Raw genomic sequence first — 21,713 nt, 5'->3', positions numbered from 1 at the left:
AACACAGCATTGCCAGATCACTTGCAATGTTGTCATTCTCATTACTTTTCTCAAACACCTCACACAGAGGACAAAAATAAAACCAATAAACAAATGTAACTGAAAAATTCTTTATGTAGCTAAATAGTACACTCGACATATGATATTTCATTCTGGCCCCTTTTGTGATACAGAATACTTGTTCTTAGCAACCACAATTATGGCACTGCATAAGCCATTGTAGACATCGAAGCTGAAGACTTAATGAAGAATTACTCTTTTGAGGAATAATTATGAAATTCCTCAACAATAATTACATCGAATAAGAGTTTTGAAAATCCACGAGTCTGAAGATTGTCGACTCTGGAAACTGAGGGCTTCAGTTATGTCAGTAGTACTTCGGCTACAACAGCAGTCTAAGGCAGTTGCAGCTATGCACCCAGCTCCAGTGCCGCAGGTCCTTCACATAACTTCAGATAGGCATTGGAGTGGTGATGCCAAGAACTATATAAATTTTCAAAATTAATTCATTACCTGCAAATTTATTGATACCAGCTATATCTGGTATAGTTCTAATACCTGATAGTGACACATGAAAATCTGTGGCACACTGAGACTCAAACCCATATTTCCCACTAACTGCGAGCGCTTGCCTTAACAACTTTGGCTATATGTTCATGTTCCCCATACAGACCCAAACTTCTAAGTGTCACACTGTCTACTTCCCTTATACCGTTGCCCACTAAATCATTTCAAAAAAATTTCATGTAATTGTGGATGGTCAACAATGTAATCTTTGAGACAGTCATGTGAGTATTACAAGCCTTGGTGGGTACATGACGCTAACAATATTGGTCTCGATTCCTCGTTGTCTCTTTCTTACTGTTGTGGGAATCCAAGTACTGTTTCCAGCATCAAGTGACAAATTTAGAGGACCATAATATAAGGATGTAGACAATGTGACATGTGGAAGTTTTGGGTTGGTCCAGCAAGCATACATCATCAGTAGCTGAAGTGGTTAAGGTTATCACTCATGATAAGTGGGAAATCTGGATTCAGGTCCCAGTCCAGCCGAAGATTTTGGGTAGTGGAACTCTACCTAATACAGCCGATGTCAAGAAATTTACAATCAGTGAATTTCGAAAATATTTAGTACAGCTGTGAAGCGTCAACAGTACCTCGTTCTTTCTGATGCTTGTAAGCTACCCAAGTGATCTTATGAGAGGTCATTAGTTCAAACCAACTTTTCTTAGTAGCTGGTTGCGGTGGCGTGTTGTGGGTGATAAGCAGTTTAACAACCTGAAATACTGGTTTAGTGGCCTACTACAATAAAGAATAAATATATTCTTGTGAGCACTGTAAGCCAGTGATAATGAGAGTCACGGGGGTGAGCTTGCAATAATTGTTTAAGAATTTGCGAGGTCAGTTAAGGGCAGGTCTGGAACTGATGAATTGAGTACTTAGCTGAATACTGATCTAGGTACTAAAACTGGTACCTCAAATGCTGATTTAAGTAATACGCTAGATAGGAATGTTGCTTATTTACAGTTAACATCTAGAATCAAAGCCCAGGGCACTAATGTCAAACATGCTATTTCTGAAACAGGAACAGTGAATATCAAACTTGAACATATTACCAACTCACATACAGAACACCTTGAAATAATTCATAACATATCAGAATTAGAAGTTACTACAGTAAAGATACCAAGGGAGTAACAGTATAGTGTAACTGTACAGTCATATTTTGTGGTAAATCTATTAGCTACATGTTTTGTTGAGTCAAATATTTATCCAAAACAAACCTCAGACACTGATGTCAGTATAGCTATTTTCAAAACAAGATACAGGTTAATGCCAGGTAGAAGTTTTCTATACTGAATTGGCAGCTTTGGTGTGGTTTAATAGTGCTTCCTTTGAAGTGAAAGTTCAACACAATGTGGAGTTGGCTAATAATTCATGTCTTTCCCCAGAATGGTAATCTATTTCAGAAAGATTATCTGATTTTTGATGCAAAATTGCATTTATGTGGTATGCACATGTGTGACAGAATTCTTGTGAATAGTTTAAGAATAATTGTGTGGATTTGAGTTGTTTATGGACTTAATGTGTGTCAATTTAGTGGCATGTACAGTACTTAAGGTATCAATTTATATGAACTATCTGATACTTTCATCATAGTTGTTTGATCAATGAAGTTGTTTATTCAATTTTGTATGGTAATTTTCAACTGACATTTCTTATTGTTTGTGGTGAAATATTTCAGTAAAACTTTCATTGAGCGTTTTTTGGTTTTAGATAAGAAATTATGTGAAGTTTTTGTGGTACTGGTATTAGTTATGGTTTAGTAGTATTAATAAAAGTGGTTGCTTTATTAGTAGAGTGAAATTTGTGATCACTGTTGTAACTGCGACAGGGACAGTCGCGGGGTTGAAATGATGGAAAGCGTGACGGGACCCGAGGAGAGGTCTGTGAACAACAACACAATGAGAGAGGACGAACATGACCAACGAAGGACAGAATGAACAATGACAAGATCGAACAATGGAGTCACAAGGAAACCTAACAAACCTGTCCATTCGTACATAGAACAAGGAAGTAAGTAAACTGTCTAACGCGAGGCGATGCGTCCACAGACGTACGCGAGATTAGAGTGGCTGGCTGAGCGAGAGGCAGGCGCTTAAATACTCTATCGGGGGCGCCGCTATTGGCCGCTGGAACCACGTGTTCCACTGTGGCGCCCTCACACTAAAAGCAGGCCAGGAGGCACGCGCCGCCACAGCTTACGGCGTGATGGTGCAGAGACCTCTAGGGGTCTTAGACGTCCATGACCTCTGGCGCAGATTCAAATTCTGCGGTGCGCAGTACCAGAGTCGCCACTGTTAGTTCTTTAAACAGACCTACTGTAGTAATTGAACTTAGGTAACATAGATGTTTAGCTTTTTCAATAACTGTTCACACTTTACCATGCGTGAGAAGTGTGGGATTTGTCATGGGTTTGTGATTAGTATGTTATGGTGAGAGATTTGTTGAAAGTATTTTTACTGGGGCAATGCAGTGGGGAAGCCAGTGAGCATTCTAGTGAGAGTCTCTCCTGGAAATGCAGAATGTGTAGCAGAAATAAGTTGATAGAGGAGCAGGAGTGTAAGATCTGCGCCTGTCAGGAGCAGTTACAAGATGCAGAGGAGGAACTAGATAGGTTGAGGAGGGTGAAGGGCTCTGGGGAATGGAAACTAGCAGTTGGTAAAATGGTAGCCAGGTGGAGGAAATATTCAGACAGCTGTACTTTGCGTATAACCAATAGATTTGATCAACTGTCAAGAGTTTAGTGGAGAGCAGCCTCTTTTAGCTGTAGGTGCACAAAACATGAAGCAGTTCTCAGCAGTTAGGGAGCCTCAGTCACTTGCAAATTCTGACAGAAAGAAGAAGGTTCTGGTGCTATGTAGTTCACATGGCAGAGGTGTGGGCCCGCAGTTGCAGGAAGCGGTGGAGTGTTGGCTCAGGCAACTGTTAATGTAGGGGAGTTATGCAGGAATTTTACAAAAAGAGGATCAGGTAGTAATTGTGGGTTGAGCTGGGAATAGTCTTGATAGGGGTGGGGAGTATGATGTAGGTAAAGATAGCTACTCCAACTGGAAGCACTAATGTCCACTTCGTGCCACTGTTTCAGCATCATGATTGAACTTATCTTAATGCTGCTGTCAGACATGTAAACCAGGAGCTTGAGAAGGCACTGATGGCAGACAGCATGGGTCACATTGCAGTTCCGCCAGTTGAGTCCACAGAGTTGCCACAAGTTTCCACAATTGAAATTCCCTGACATTTCCCTATTTCCTGATTTTCAGACAAGTTTTAACATTTTCCCTGACAAATTCTGAGATCTCCAAAAATGTGTAATGACTTCTGTATTTCTCCCCTGTGTGAGTAAAAATCTTAGGTACTAATACCGTCATCATTTGTAATGAATTGTTTCCAGGTGGAGACAGCAAGCAAAATGGTATGGGTGTTTCATTAAGACCAATGTTGCTATTTTATTTCAATGAAATGAAACACATTTGGTGACAAAAATGGGCATTTCCTTGGAGTCGCAAGACAGATTTAAAATACCTTCACTATTTTCAGGAATAATCTCAGAAGAAGGTAGGCCTCTTGAATGAAGCATATAAGGCACAGAAGAATTGTGTAAACTAACACTAGAGGTGACTGACAATAAAATATTGGCTCTACTATGTTTGTTATTGTCAGTTATTATCCATTGTGTTGTGCCTATTATTTTACAGGCATTGTGTGATTTTTCTTTTGAGAAACATACGAGTACATAGCATACAAACTGCCAGTGACTCTCTCAATTTTCTTCTTATTGTCCATACTTTCGAAGTGCCAAAATGTACTACAATAAATGTCTATACAATGCTGCACTGTACAATGTACTGGTGATGAGACAATCACAGTTCCTAAAACCCATTGCCTGTTGGCTCTGGCCTGCCGAGGAGCACCATAGTCTTGGGTACATGGTTAAACCACGAAAATCTGCCGCATTACGCCACACACAGACAGACCCAGCCTGCAGACAGATTGGTGACACTAGATCCCACTGGCAGGGCCTACGCATTAGTGGGAAACAATGGGCTTCAGATCGGCAGGCCTGATCCATTAGAGATACCCGCAAAAACCACCGGTGATTTTGACCTGTCGCGCAAATGCACTCATGTCACAGACACCACGTTGATGAAATGAGACTGCAGTGATCAATCCATGCAATAGATAACTTGCACAAATACTCTGAGAATCAATACTAATGAGGATAGCTAGCAGTTCATCGTAAAATGATCCCTGAGCTGCAGGCAGGCACATAGAAAAGACACTCACAATGTGAGAACTAAATTTTTGGCCAGAACCTTTGTTAGAAAATGAGAGCACACATACATTCACACAACCACCCAGACACGGTTCATGCAGACATGACCACTGTCTGGCCACTGTGTCAACAATCTCTCAGAATCAGATCCAAACAATCCTCTCCTTACAGCTCCCTGCCTCTCATTGGCAAGAAATGGTGACAGCACTGACTGCAAGCTGAAGGGAGTGGTAGGAAGGGGAGAACCAGTAGGAATGAGAAAGTAGGGAAGCAACACACATATTCAGCTGTGCCCAGCCAACGACAATGCATGACATTGCAGTAAACAAACCATTTCATCTACAAAAATGAAATTATCCAACTTTTTTTAAAATTTCTCTGATATTCCTGACATGTTTGAAATTCCTTGATTTCCAGAACTTGTGGCGACTGTGGTCTATCAATAGATTGGGTTTCACTATACATGGCCTGCACCTCAATAGGTATGGGAAGGGGAGGCTGGCAAACCTTATACGTGACAGCATAGTGGTCGGTGGTGGGATCACTCATGGAAAAATTCTGTAGTAGTTGGTGATAGAGATGCACCTTTTTTATACTGAAATCAGCTGATAGGTATCCCTTGTTAAAGAAAGTCCCTCTTACAAAGTAATCACTTTCAGAGGTGGTCTGGTATCCAAGCAGTGAAGGAATTAGCATATTTCATCAAAATATAAGAGGTATTAGAGATAAAGTTAGTGAACTGCTTATAGATGTTGACTCAGACATTACTGGTATACCAGAGCAGCACTTAAATAATATGACAATTCAGAGGCTCCCTTCACCAGGATAAAGATTAGCTGGCTGTTTTTCAATGAGTTCTTTGCAAGGTGGGGGAGTGGCTATGTACTTAAAAAACCAGTATTCCATTTGAGTCCATAGACATATCACAGTACTGCACTGAACAGGTATTTGATAGTTGTGCAAGGGCAGTTGAATTTAGTGAAACTAAACTTCTAATTGTTATTTATAGGTCCCCTAATCCTGACTTGTATGTGTGGTATTGTATTTTGGGGTACCTCTTTCCATTCTCAAAGGATATTTTTGGCTCAGAAATTGGTGATTCGGACAGTAAAGGTGTAAGTTTGCAAACCTTTTGTCAACCCATGTTCATTAGTCTGGGTATTCTGACATTGCCCTCTCAATATATATATATATTCTTTGCTGTTGTTTGTTAACAATATCAGCTTATTCTCAAGAATTAGCAGCTGTCACTCAGTTAATACTAAGAAGAAATGCAGCCTGCATTTGGATCGCACTTCCTTGACTCTTGTGCAGAAAGGCGTGCAGTATACTACTGCATCCATTTTCAATAAGCTACCACAAGAATTCAAAAATCTTAGCAGTAATCCAAGGGGTTTCAAATCAAAACTGAAGGGTTTCCTCCTTCTATTCTGTCGAGGAGTTTCTTGAAAAATTAAGCTGATTCCCATGTCATATTGTTGATTGCATTTACATAAACTTACGGTTTTTTTTTTTCATGAACATTTTATTTTATCTGTTATTACTTTTATATTGAAATTTCATGTACCGAGTCATTCCATTACTTTGGAGATTTGCTCCTCAATTTGGTTCTACAGAACTAAATGTTTGAAATAAAATAAAAAGAATTTAATACAAATGATTTAATGTCAACAGTTGTGAAAATGATTACTTACAACAAGAACAGAGACATATAGTTATATCCAATAGTAATTTAAAACATTTTGGAAAATATAAAAAGAATTTACATGGTATATTTGAAGTTGAATACAAATGATCTTGAGCCTATATTAAGCAAATTGAGGTCCTTGGTTTGATAGGAATATCAGAAACTACTTACTGGAATATTCTTCTCAATGCCACAGGCACACAGTGGTGACAGAGATGTACCATAAGCCTCAGGAGAGTCTACATTATGTATGGACTAAGTGGAGGGACACCTATTACGCATCCAGTTATCTGTTATATATTTTCTTATTTACATTTAATGTAAGTTTCTTAGTCTTTTACTGTCTCCTTTAAAACTATAATGATTCATTCCTTTACATCCCTACACAAAATGAGATAAAATTGAACAGTACTATTAAAAATAAAGAATATATACTAATTCGGACATTTAGCATAATCACATACTGAGTGATGAAATTTAGATTTACTATGCTTCAGAGTCTACGTATGTTTTAAACATTAATTAATTAAAAAGCAAGAGGTGTACAAGGTATGTCTCATGACAGATGATTGCATTCCTATCTACATTCATTACAATGATTGAAAGAGGAAGCACAGAGAAATGGTACATTAATAACACACCATCACTCCCTCGCAGGTGATCTGAACAATTGGAAAATACAAATACAAAGTTAACTACAAATTAAGAATTTATGTTTTACTAGCATTATCCATGATGATACAATAGTGGCAATTCCTCTTAGTATTAATGACCAGCCTAGTACCCTCTGCTTCGCTTGCATAGACTCTGAGGCCCACACAGATTTCCCACCCCTCCATTTTTTTCTTTAATCAAATTTTTAAGTTGTTCACAAACTGCATCACCTTCAAAACTTTTCACGCTAAAAATGGTCAGAAAAGCAATGTCTTAGCTGAATGTACTTCTCACCAAAAAGCGATTCTGGAGTCCAAGGTTTTCGTTCATCACACTTTTTGCTTCTTGTGGTGGTATTTTCATACAAAATTTTGCCTCCAACACATTTTCAATGATTTGCATTTAAAAAATTTTTTGACGTAACAAAACATTTTCTTAAAAATTTTCATCCTCTATTTTACCCCTTTAGTGGCTGAATTTCCAAAATTGCTGAAACATGTATTTTTTTTTATTTCTGACTGAAAAACCAAATACCAACTTCTGTAGTTCTAGCATCAAAATTTCCTAGTACGTATTTTCAAATTTCAAACAATCCCTTCTTAAACAAGGCCTACAGTATAAGATCCAAACCCGATCCAAATGTTCAAGTTTCTATCCTTAGCGGTTTTGGGTTGGGAGAGGATGAGTCAGTGAATCAGTCTGGCTCTATTCCACCGCCTGGGGGTTAAATTTGCAAAAAAGGTGAAGCATGTATTTTTTAATTTTTAACTGAGAAGGCAAATACCAATTGTCATAGATACAGCTTTAAAAATGCTTTCACAATGAAATATTTTCATAAAACATTTCACCCTCCCCCATGTCAACCACCTTAGGGGCTAGGAACTAAAGACAGTGATTTATTTTCATTTGTAACAGAATAGCCAAATAAAAATTTTCATAGATATTTCTTCAAAAAAATGCTTGCATAATGAAATACTTGTACTACTGTAGTAGGCGTGGGCTTTGTGTCTATCTTGGCCACAATAATGCGCTCACTATGCTGTTTGCAGTAGCTTACCCGTACTTCTATTTTTTTATTCATTATTAAACCTACTCCTGCATTACCCCTATTTGATTTTGTATTTATAACCCTGTATATTGAGCAAGCAGTAAAGGAAACAAAAGAAAAATTCGGAGTAGGTATTAAAATTCATGGAGAAGAAATAAAAACTTTGAGGTTGAGGTGAGCTTTTGACAATATTAACTGGAATACTTTCTTTCAAACTCTGAAGTTGGCAGAGGTAAAATACAGGGAGCGAAAGGCTATTTACAATTTGTACAGAAACATTAAATCGGGTGATGCTGAGGGAATTAGATTAGGAAATGAGACACTTAAAGTAGTAAAGGAGTTTTGCTATTTAGGGAGTAAAATAACTGATGATGGTCGAAGTAGAGAGGACATAAAATGTAGACTGGCAATGGCAAGGAAATCATTTCTGAAGAAGAGAAATTTGTTAACATCGAGTATTGATTTAAGTGTCAGGAAGTCGTTTCTGAAAGTATGTGTGTGGAGTGTAGCCATGTATGGAAGTGAAACATGGACAATAAATAGTTTGGACAAGAAGAGAATAGAAGCTTTTGAAATGTGGTGCTACAGAAGAATGCTGAAGATTAGATGGGTAGATCACATAACTAATGAGGAGGTATTGAATAGAATTGAGGAGAAGAGGAGTTTGTGGCACAACTTGACAAGAAGAAGGGACCGGTTGGTAGGACATGTTTCGAGGCATCAAGGGATCACAAACTTAGCATTGGAGGGCAGCGTGGAGGGTAAAACTCGTAGAGGGAGACCAAGAGATGAATACACTAAGCAGATTCAGAAGGATGTAGGTTGCAGTAAGTACTGGGAGATGAAGAAGCTTGCACAGGATAGAGTAGCATGGAGAGCTGCATCAAACCAGTCTCAGGACTGAAGACCACAACAACAACAACAACAATGAAATACTTCCATAAAAGCTTTCATCCCCTGATTCATCCCCACAGGGGTTCAATTTCTAAAACCAGTGAAACACATTATTTTCTAATTCAAATTTTCATACACTTAGATTTCAAAATGTTTTCATAACTGAATATTTCATAAAACACCCCCATAGGTGTTAAATATCCAAAAACACTGAAACACACATTTTTTTTTTAATTTCTAACCGAGAAGTCAAACAACAATTTTCATAGATCAAATTTCAAAAATATTTCATAGTTAATTAACAATGATTTTGACACTCTCTCTCTCTCTCTCTCTCTCTCTCTCTCTTTAGATGGATGCCTGTATTCGTTGTGGCATACTATCCACAAGTTCATCAAGGCATTGTTGGTGCAATTGTCCCACTCCTCAACGGCGATTTGGCGTAGATCCCTCAGAATGGTTGGTGGCTCACATCGTCCATAAACAGCCCTTTTCAATCTATTCCAGGTGTGTTAGATAGGGTTCATGTCTGGAGAACATACTATCCACTCTAGTTGAGCGATATTATTATCCTGAAGGACGTCATTCATAAGATGTGCACGATGGGGGTGCAAATTGTCATCCATGAAGACAAATGCCTCACCAATATGCTGCTGATATGGTTGCACTATCGGTCGGAGGATGGTATTATGTGCTGTACAGCCATTACGCCTTCCATGACAACCAGCCGCATACATCGGCCCCACATAATACCAACCCAAAACATCAGGAAACCTCCACCTTGCTGCACTCGCTGGACAGTGTGTCTAAGGCATTCAGCCTGACCGGGTTGCCTCCAAAAACGTCTCCAACGATTGTCTGTTTTAAGGCATATGCGACACTCAACGGTGGAGAGAACGTGATGCCAATCCTGAGCGGTCCATTCGGCATGTTGGTGGGCTCATCTGTACCGCACTGCAAGGTGTCATGGTTGCCAAGATGGACCTCGCCATGGACATCAGGAACAAAGTTGTGCATCTTGTAGCTTATTGCGCACAGTTTGAGTCATAACACAATGTCCTATGGCTGCACAAAAAGCATTGTTCAACATGATGGCATTGCTGTTAGGGTTCCTCCAAGCCAGAATCCATAGGTAGTGGTCATCCACTGCAGTAGCAGCTGTTGGGTGGCCTGAGCAAGGCATGTCGTCGACAGTTCCTGTCTCTCTCTATCTCCTCCATGTCCGAACAACATCACTTTAGTTCACTCCAAGATGCCTGGATACCTCCCTTGTTGAGAGCCCTTCCTGCCACAAGGTAAAATTGCAGACATGATTGAATTGTGGTATTCACCATCTAGGCATGGTTGAACCACAGGCAACATGAGCCATGTACCTCCTTCCTGGTCGAATGACTGGAACTGATCGGCTGTCGGACTCCCCTCTGTCTAATAGGCACTGCTCATGCATGGTTGTTTACATCTCTGGGCAGGTTTTGTGCCATCTCTGAACAGTCAAAGGGACTGTGTCTGTGATACAATATCCACAGTCAACGGCTATCTTCCGGAGTTCTGGGAACCAGTGTGATGCAAAACTTTTTTTGATTTGTGTGTGTGTGTGTGTGTGTGTGTGTGTGTGTGTGTGTGTGTGTGTATTTTTCCTATTCTCTACTTCACCCCCTAGGAGTGGAATTAAAAAAAAATCATTCTTAAATGATGCCTTTAGTATAAAATCAACACCCTTTGCAAATTTCAACTTTCTATCCTTAATGGTTTGGGCTGGGCGACGATGAGCCAGTGAGAGAGTCAATCAGTAGGGACATATAATCACATTAGATTAAAATACATAAATTAACAAACTCGGATCAACAAATAAGTTATAAAACCGTAGGAAAGGATATATGGCCCTAGTCAGACATTTTCAAGAGATGCTGAGTTTTAGTGAAGTCACATAGAATGGGGGAAGGAATGGGAAGTGTGTTAACATCCAGTGTAGAATCAGATGTAACTTAAATAGGGTAAGTTTGGAGATATCTGCAGCACAGGAATGGAAAATAAAAAGGAGTGTACAGAAAATACAAGCAAGACATAATAGATGAGTGAATTCAGCCACCAAATACAAAAGTCTACAATGTTGAACAGGAGATTATATATATATGATGAAAAACTTTTTTTGATTTGTGTGTGTGTGTGTGTGTGTGTGTGTGTGTGTGTGTGTGTGTGTGTGTGTGTGTGAATGTGTGTGTGTGTGTGTGCGCATGTGTGTGCGTGTGTGTGCGCGCGCATGTGTGTGTGTGTTTTTCCTATTCCCTATTTCACCACCTAGGAGTGGAATTTTTTTAAAATAAAATAAAATAAAAATAAAAATATCCTCTTAAATGATGCCTTTAGTATAAGATTAACACCCTTGCAAATTTCAACTTTCTCTCCTTAAAGGTTTGGGGTGGGTGACGATGAGTCAGTGAGTGAGTCAATCAGTAGGCACAGTATCCCGTTCAACATTGTACACTTCCATTTGTCCTCCATTCACGATAATTTTGAATGTCTCAGAACACATGACTGTAGAGACATATGTAATAGAGGGAAACAGTACACGTGGGAAAAATACATTTAAAAACAAAGATGTTGTAACTTACCAAACGAAAGCGTTGGTATGTCGACAGAGACACTAACAAGCACAAACACACACACAAAATTCAAGCTTTCGCAACCCACGGTTGCTTCATCCTTTCTTGATGAAGCAACCGTGGGTTGCGAAAGCTTGAATTTTGTGTGTGGGTTTGTGTTTGTTAGTGTCTCTATCGGCATACCAATGCTTTCGTTTGGTAAGTTACATCATCTTTATATATATTCATTATTAGATTAGGTAGACCCAATGCAGGAGAATCATGACCAAGGTTCAAAATGGTTCAAATGGCTCTGAGCACTATGCGACTTAACTTCTGAGGTCATCAGTCACCTAGACTTAGAACTAATTAAACCTAAGTAACCTAAGGACATCACACACATCCATGCCCGAGGCAGGATTCGAACCTGCGACCATAGCGGTCGCTCGGCTCCAGACAGTAGCGCCTAGAGCTGCACAGCCACTCCCGCCAACCATGACCAAGAAATGGGGGTAAAAGAATATACCGAGACATTATTGCTCTCAACAGAAAATTGTGGTTTAGGAAACATATGTCTGCAGAATATGATATACTTGACTTTTCCTGCTAAAGAAGGGTACTGTTAGATTTTGAGGCTTACTCCGAAAGTGAGAAGTACATGACCTATCTGAGTTTTGGCATCCATTTTATACATGATTTTAAATAAATGAATAATAAGAATGCGTGTGCCTGAGCTTCATATACTATGCACCACTCAGGTTGTCTGTATTCACAGTTATAAGAGCAAAAGTCTTTTTAATAGTTAAGGAAATTGTTCGTTTAGTTAGGTGATAAGAATTATGATGACATCAATCACCTCAACTGGGTGGGGGGAGGGGGGGCAGGGGGGAGGAGGAGGAGGAGGAGGAGGAGGAGGAGGAGGAGGAGATTAGTGTTTAACGTCCCGTCGACAACGAGGTCATTAGAGACGGAGCACAAGCTCGGGTGAGGGAAGGAAATCGGCCGTGCCCTTTCACAGGAACCATCCCGGCATTTGCCTGAAGCGATTTAGGGAAATCACGGAAAACCTAAATCAGGATGGCCGGAGACAGGATTGAACCGTCGTTCTCCCGAATGCGAGTCCAGTGTGCTAACCACTGCGCCAGGGGCAGGGGGGGGGGGGGGGGGGGTTGGAGGGTACGTGGTGTAATGTATCACTTTGGGGAAAGTAAAGTGTTGACTCCTGTCCTTGTCTAACTGACGAATGATGGTCATGACCCTGACAAGTGCTTTTGTGTTAGTTAAGTAGCTAGTTTCAACAAGCAAACTGGGCATGGAACTTTTGAAACTGATAAACAAAGACAAATGTAAAATTCTTTGTATAGTTTGTTTCCCTAGTTTATAGTTGTTCAAGTATCAGTAAGTTATTAAATTAAAAACTGAAGACAACTGTCATCAAACATACAACATATTCTGTCTGCAAGTATTTTAATCCTACATATCTACTACTGCTAAATGTATGTGAGCCAGTCTGGTTGTAGATGAAGTTAGGAAAAAGCATTGCAACTTACCTTCAACTGCGCGTGATATATTGCTCAAAACCTCTAGTGGAAAATTTCCTAAATCTGGTGCTTCTTTAGCCACACCAAATCCTGGTCCACTTCTGTTAAGAGCCATATCTGCTGCACTCATACTTTTTGATCTTTTAAGGCTAAATGCAGAAATTCTTAAGTCTCTCAAACCAGAGGTCACACTCTCACTAGGCTCAATGGGCACCAGTCTTTCAGGAAATATTAATTTCATTTCTGATACACTAAATGACTTCTGTGGAGATTTCACTGCAAAGTCAGATGGTGCCTGAGCTGTCTTCTGTGCAACAGCCATGTCTTCACAGCTTGTCTCTTCAGATTCTGCTTTTGAGTCCAACTGGAAGTGAACCCTGTGACCCTGACAGAAAGAAAAGATGCACATAGTTTTATATATTTGAAAGAATTAGCTTATTTAAACAAGATAAGACAATAAATTCCCAAAGTATGTTGAAATCTATAAATATCCCACATTTTTATTTAATTATTGTGTCATCGACTGCTGCCTACATTGAACGTCTCCACACCAGCCATACACCCATTGTGGGTAATACAATCTCATCCACAACTAGCCACTAGCCATGCCTAGCACTAATGCTGATGGGACATGAACAGGTACCCTTCAGCTGGGGTCTGCTGTGGATTGACATCAAGCAACTCCTGGGCACCATCAAGGGATCCTTGCTTCACAGACTGGGCTTCAATTGCATCCAACCCCCTGCGAGCTGCTGGCTGACCAGTGTTCACACCTAGCAGCAAGGCCACTTTGGCAATCAGTCTGCTGCCATTACTTACCTGACAACTGCAGACTTAAGGTACTTACACACCTGTAGAGACACTGACACCACACCAGTGCTGTGGTCACCTTCCTCGACTGACCACTGTTGCTGCTATGTGCTTTGCTGGGAATCACAATCGCCCAGGGTCATCACATGCCACAGGGCAATGTCTACACCAACTGTAGGAATTCCGCTGAATAAACATGTTGTCATTTCCAATGGCTTCTTAATTCCATGACAGTCAATGAACTGGCTCTTCATATCTGCTGCCCAGCCTACAATGTCACCCTGATCAGATGTGGGGTCACTACTGCTTGGATCATCCTGACCCATAATAACTGATATCAAAAGTGACTATGGGCCCGCATACATCATCAGTGCAATACGATGAGTCGAAATACACTATCTTTTCCATCTGTGTTTCCTTCATGTATTACATGATGTCAGGCTCATTAGATCGGCAGACTTATTTGAAGGTGAAATTTGTGAACATTAAAGAGGACATAAACTTGAGCAAATTCAAGGAAAATGCAAGAGAGAGAGATGCTGGTATGCAGCCTCTCAGATATCAGATATAAATGGGAAATAGTATAAAAGATGTTATAGCATAGTTAATATTTTCTCCATGTCATCCTATTGTGTTTATCCTATTCCATTTGTCCTACTATGTTACAAAAAAGCTTCGCAAAAAGTGAATCAAAAGCGATGAGGAAATGATTCAGTCTTTATTGGATCAGGTAGCTGAAATGAGAGCCAATAATACTTATCTGCAAAGGCAACCAGATGCTTTAAAACGACAGAGCCTTGTATAATTTATTAGTCCTCATCCCATAAGCTACTACTACTAGCCCAGTTGACCCTTTCTCAGGCAAAACAGATGAAGATATAGTAGCATTAGCGGATAACCTACTGACAACCGGAAAGCTGGGATGTTGGGTTATGTCCACCCTTTATGTGCTGGGGGAAAGTTCGGTACAATGATATAGAAAACAGATTAGCTGTAGGAACTATCTCAAGCAATTAAAAGAGGTCACAGAAGCAGTACAAATCCATGTTAAGTTTCACAGACAGTATAACAAACTTCAGTGTTAAACCCTGTGAGTTACCAGACAATGACAACACAAATAGGGTCCGTCGTCCTGCTAGGAGTGAAGTGGAGGGCACTGAGATGCATTTTGTTATGAGGATTATCACCCAATGTGTTGAGAGAGGTGCATGCAGAATTTTGAAGGACAGCTGGAGCCGTAGGCATAGCAATGACTTTGCAAGAAACAGATGTGGTAATTTGAGTCCATTATAAGAGATTTAGTTTTCCACTGACATCAAGTGTTACCACTGTGGACAGTTGGGCCACATACAGTGTTAATATCATCAGCCACAATGTAGGAAATGTGGAAGAATTGGACTTTGAAAGTGGGGCTAGTGAAAGTAATGGTCACAGTAAGAGGGGTTGTAATGGAAATAGCCAATTTTTAAACAGAAAAAAGAGCTCCCTGCATCACCAATTGGTGCTCCCAGTAACTTTTGATGCAATGGGAATGAATGCAGAGGTCAATTTTTGCATGACTGGCATAGCAGATAGAAGGGAATCCAAGCATCTATCGGACACACAAGCACAGGATTGGACCTTATCAGAAAGAGGCAGTAAACCCTCCACAGTATAAGTTATGTGGAGTTAGGGGTAATAATCATTCGGTTTGGTGACATTAAGTTTTTAAGTGGGGGCAAAACAGTTCCCAGTGCATAGGGAAGTTTTGTCTATTATGGGTGATGGTTATTGTGCAATCTTGGGGTTAGATTTTCCTTATAAGCACGATTCCAAAAATTGGCCTTCATCTGGGGAAAACATTTGTCAAGGGTACTCTGCTGTAAGGCTCTCGTCTCATGAAAGACGAACCAATTTAGCTGCACGCGAGAGTACTAAGGATAATTCATGTGCTAAAGTATTGCAAGGTATAGGGAAACTCCTACAGATGAGCAAAGGAACAAAGCTGCTTGTAAACATGTGTTTGGTTGAGCCATTAATGGAAAATGATCATTTGCTTAAAGTACTGTGTTTGTCCATCTGTTTTAATTCTGGGACCAGAGATTATCCAAGGGATTGTTGGTTGGCAATTTAGATGTTCAAGATGAAGATGATTTATACAAACGAATTCAGATCCTACCCATTAACAAGCCCCCAGTGTGGCTCTACCACATGGGAAGTATTTAAAAAAGAACAGAAAACCTGTTTAATCCTCGTGGATCTTAACCAATGAACCTGGAGGTGCAATACAGAATCCCAACTGGGAATAAGTCACCTGTGTATCATAAACCATATAAGGTGCTCCATCACTTACAACCAGTGACTGAGGTGTTCATTAACCAGCAACAATGTGATGAAATCCCAATTCTTTTCCTGTGGAATACTAAGCGATATCTCCCCACTATTGAGAAAAGTATTAGCTCATTGAGTGCACCAGTAGAGACAGCGCTGAAAAAGAGCTCGGACAGAACGAAGAAGAATCTATTTTGTTGCAACTATAAATAACCAGTGACGGAGAATTCATTAACCAACAATAATGTGATGGCCTTATTGAGAAAAGTACTAGCCTGTGAGTGTACTAGTGGTAAACACACTGAAAAAGAGATTGGACAGAGTAAAGAACTATCTACTTTGTTGTCACTGTAGATACTTCAACAGTCATACAATTACAGAAGTGTATTCAATTCCAAAAATAATAGAAACCCTGGAAAATTTGGGGCAATGTACCGGGTGATCAAAAAGTCAGTATAAATTTTAAAACTTAATAAACCACTGAATAATGTAGATAGAGAGGTAAAAATTGACACACATGCTTGGAATGACATGGGGTTTTACTAGGAAAAAAAAAAAAAAAAAAAAAAAAAAAATCATATTGCTAGACGTGTGAAAGATCTCTTACGTGCGTCGTTTGGTGATGATCGTGTGCTCAGCCGCCACTTTCGTCATGCTTGGCCTCCCAGGTCCCCAGACTCAGTCCATGCGATTATTGGCTTTGGGGTTACCTGAAGTCACAAGTGTATCGTGATCGACCGACAGCTCTAGGGATGCTGAAAGACAACATCCGACGACAATGCCTCACCATAACTCCGCACATGCTTTACAGAGCTGTTCACAACATTATTCCTCGACTACAGCTATTGTTGAGGAATGATGGTTGACATATTGAGCATTTCCTGTAAAGAACATCATTTTTGCTTTGTCTTACTTTGTTATGCTAATTATTGCCATTCCGATCAGATGAAGCGCCATCTGTCGGACATCTTTTGAACGTTTGTATTTTTTTGGTTCTAATAAAACCCCATGTCACTCCAAGCATGTGTGTCAATTTGTACCTCTCTATCTACATTATTCCGTGATTTATTCAGTTTTCAAATTTATACTGACTTTTTGATCACCCGGTACTTACTTTTCCACAATGGAGTTACAAAATGGTTATTGTCAGCTGAAGGTAGCACCAGAAGACTGGCCAGATAAAGTACTGCAAGGTACACTGGACACTAGAATGTGAAACCATTTGAAAACCGGAAGGAATTGTTAACAACTAGTCCAATATTGGTCTTTTTGAACTACAAAAAAGGAATTATGTTATTGTGATGCTAGTAATCCTGCATCAACCTATGTTTTAAGTCAAGAGAGAGCAGGGAAAAAACACTGGATCGCCTACCTGCTGCAGTTAACCAAAGCAGGTAGGAATTATTCCACCACAGAGAAGAAAGTGCTGAGCCTTGTAAATAGCTTGACAAATTTCCATTGCTGTTTGGATGGGAAAAAATTCAAAGTAATAACAGATCGGGCTGTGTTGAAGTAGTTAGCACTTGATGCTGAAGCTAAATGAGCAATTTTGAAATATCCCATAAACCCAGTAGAAATCACAGTAATGCAGATGGCCTCAGTAGGAAGTATGGTGTGTTATAGACAGTAGGTCATACCACTGCAGAGTGGCAGAAAGCATAAGCTGCTGACAAGGAATGTAAACAATGTGCAATGCACCCCTGGTTCATTGTACATGATATGTTGCGTAATATGACAAAGCCTGGACTGCACAATGTGGTGAATGGCATGTTGTGGGAGAAAGTCTTAAAACAATCTCATGATCATGTATTACCCAGTCCTGGGGATGGCATAGAAGCACGTAACAGTGAGTAGCTGAATATTAATGGTTGGGTAAGTGGAAACAAGAGGTAGAGCAGCATGTTAAAAACTGACTGGAGTGCACACAGTGGGCACATTTGAGCCATCAAAATATTACACTGAAAAGGATAACGGAAGCTAATAAACCTTTTGAAACAATTGTAATGGACATTTTAGGACTTTTAGCCAGACACCAATGAGGAAGCACTATGTCTGAAACAAAATAGATCATTTCTTGCTTTATGTGCAACTGATTGCTATCCTGAATCAGCAATCCAACACACTGGGATAGGCCACTGTGAATAACTGGCTACTAAAAACAGTGTTTTGGAAAAGTTAATCATGGATCAGGGCACCAATTTTACATCAGAATTGATGAAGCAGTTGTGCCACTTGTTCCATGTTCATAAGCTGGGGAGAAGCCCTTTAGAATAGTAGAATGGAGCACATACATCAAACAACTGGAAAAATGTTACGCCACAGTGTGAATAACTATCACAGTGACTGGGTTACTTAACTGTCATACAATGTCATAGCTTTCAATTTAAAAAATCCATGAAAGCACAGGCATTTTAGGAAGTAGTGTACAATGGCAAAACACTGTTGCCATTGCAAACATTCAACCCCAAGGTGGGAAAAAAATGGCAAGCCATTGCGAAATTTCATGGAAGCATGGAAGCAGATATGGAGAACTGACAGCAGAACCCTTGAATGTCTGGAATGGGAGGGCAATGCAATACTAAGCTAGCAAAGAATTGTGTAGATCTGCAGATAATGCTGACAAGCCCACGCATCCCAAAGAGCGAAAAGAATATCATCACATGGTATCACAGTCCTTACCAGGTAATCAAGATAACCTCATCAGTGAAGATTAAACTTCAGCTTCTGACACAATCAACAGTCATACATGTGAGATGTGTAAGTCTTTTTCAGGGTGCACCAGGTTTATGCCACCAGTACTGGCACCACTTCCAAATGGGGGGGGGGGATAGTAAGAAGGAAAAACAGGCCACACACTCCAAGCTACACATGTTACCACGTGCATTAATGCCCTAAAAAAGTTGTGTATTAAGATATTTGTATTTTTTTAGTTGTATTTGTTGTGTGATGTATCACAGTAATGAGTACAAACAATGTAGGAGGAGTTGTCTTTTTTTTTTTGGGGGGGGGGGGGGGGGGGATACTGGTTTGCAGGATATGACATGATAAGTTATCAATTGTTTTGGGGGTTATTCTGTGTGTAATTTGCCTGAACTGATTTGCCATGTTGGTATAGTTTTTGCTAAGAAACATCAGGTAATGAAGATTGAAGTTATTCATTTCATTGGGTGTGTACAGCATACTGAGAATGTTGGTGTAGGTATTTGTGGATGACAGACTTAATCCAGGTAGTGGAGAGTGATTACAGCTTCCTTTCTCCAGGTGACATCAACAGCAAGGATGACTGCAGGGTCCATCAACACTTTTGCAGTTGGAAAGGGGTGAATGAACACTTTGCAAAAGTGACCAATTAAGGGAGGGCACTTTTCATTAGTCAAGAGGACACTGTCTTGAGCAACTACCAGTGGATGTTGAGGTTAATTTATGATGCATGGGGGTAAGTACCGAGGTGTGAAGGCTGGATGAAACTTGCTCAGAATTAAACTTGGAAGCCAGGAATAAGGGGGTTTTAAGTGACAGACAAAAGGAAAAACTGAATGCTGTGTATCTCATATGAGCACCTCCACGACTAGGTGCGGCAAGCCATGTGGGGTCTTGAACATTAAGGTGATGGGGGAAGGGTGGCAGGAGGGGGGAGGAGGCAGACTACTGAAAACAATATTTTGAATAATGGACACTTATGCACAGGGGCTCAAACGACATGCTAGTGCTGAGAGCCAAAGGTGCCAGAACCATGACAGAATGGCAGACGACTCAGTTAGCGAATCTCGAACACAGATTATTGAATAATACCATAATGCTGGGGGGGGGGGGGGGGGGGGGGGAGTTACGAGCAAAGCTGACGCGCTGCATCAAAATGACCAGCACTTCTATGAACCAAGATCTCAGTTTAATATAGGGTGGTTAGACATATTAAGATATCCAATTGGCTGTGGCAAAACTGTTGCATATGCTTGCCATCAGCATATGGAATGTCCATATTGAAGTATCATAATTACAGGAAGCCTTATACCATGGCAGCTTATGGTCAGTTAATTCCTACTTTGTTGCCACGAATACAATCTCTGGTCAGTTTGTGTCAGGTATGGGATGCACTGCCAGGTTGTGGCAATACAGGACAGCACCAACCTCACCCACTTCCATGTGTTGATAAGACGCCTTCCAGCAGTAAGTAGCAATGCCCGATAGTAGTGCTATACAATTCACCTATACCTCTGGAATGAGGGGCCTTGGGGATGAAGGAAATACTACTGTTTATGCAAAGAGGAGAAAAATCAAACTGCCCATCTTGGGTGGTCCAGACTACCAGAGGAACGTGTGAAATGAAAATATTTTTAGGAGGAACGGGAACAGAAGGATGCCTGCAGAACACCGTCGTACTACAATCCCATTGTCAGAAGGTAGGTCCACATTGTGTATATTCAGCATATGACCCAGTGTTGGTTATCACAAATTGCCAACCTAGGGGAACAACTACTGAAGCTACAAGATAGCGTATTTTAATAAACGGACAATGTGTAATATTTTGGGGGCGACTTTTCAGCTACCATCAATCATAACAAAGGCTACGATTCTAGAACTGGGGTATCCACAACTGTACTTGCCTGACAAATCTTTGAAGACACTACCAGCCAAAAACAAGACTTTTCTGAACAATATCCTCTCAGTCCCAACACTTCTGACCTACTTAGTTCCCTGACAAATTTATAGCAGTGCAGGAGGGGAGTATTAATGAGGAAGAAATGTTTCTACAGCAGTATTGCAGCAGATACCAGCACAAAATCATGGTGATAGATGTCAACTTCAAGCACCACCTTGATTCCTAGTCTGGTCTGTGCAGCCTACATCTATTTATGACAGAAAACTGTCCATCCTCCTGAACTCCTGCTGACCAAGTACCAACCGAGTAGGTCACCGTTAGTCATTAAGCATATCAGAGATTAGATATTGTGAACTGGACTGGATTAGTTATAAGGGCAGTAGGAGTCAAAGGTGTACATAAACATAAAAAGAAAATTATAAACACACCATGTAACATTTAAGTCATTAACAGATTTGGCAGCCACCTGCAAGTGGTGGACTAAATGTTGCATATGGGGTAGGAATGCTACACTACCACCTTACCAAACCAGTTCCACAACCTGTGACCAGGCGAGCCAGCGGGCTGCTGGAGCAAGGAAAGTGTTGAACTGGCATGGTAAAAGCTCTGCTCTGGCACCATGGTTACCACACACTGAGTGGGAAGAAATGCACTTTCACAAGAATACAGGGATGAGCCCATGTAAATTTAGGCTGCTATGGCCGTAGAATATCTGTCGTTGGCCACTGCTTCCACTGAGAATGCTTCCAT

At 40.4% G+C, this 21,713-nt stretch overlaps 1 protein-coding gene across 3 annotated transcripts in view; it reads right to left on the bottom strand.

Annotated features, from left to right (window-relative positions):
• LOC124609405 overlaps nt 1-21,713 on the bottom strand; it is a 501,321-nt gene that overhangs the window by 63,226 nt on the left and 416,382 nt on the right. For all 3 annotated transcript variants that reach the window (XM_047140070.1, XM_047140071.1, XM_047140072.1), the window contains one exon: nt 13,253-13,628. In XM_047140070.1, coding sequence (XP_046996026.1) covers nt 13,253-13,628 — 376 coding nt within the window. The remainder of the gene's footprint in view (nt 1-13,252; nt 13,629-21,713) is intronic.

Source organism: Schistocerca americana, chromosome 1 (assembly GCF_021461395.2).
Source record: "Schistocerca americana isolate TAMUIC-IGC-003095 chromosome 1, iqSchAmer2.1, whole genome shotgun sequence".
NCBI lineage: Eukaryota > Metazoa > Arthropoda > Insecta > Orthoptera > Acrididae > Schistocerca > Schistocerca americana.
The sequence above is the reverse complement of the archived record's forward strand: the minus strand, read 5'-3'. Positions and strand labels throughout refer to the sequence as shown.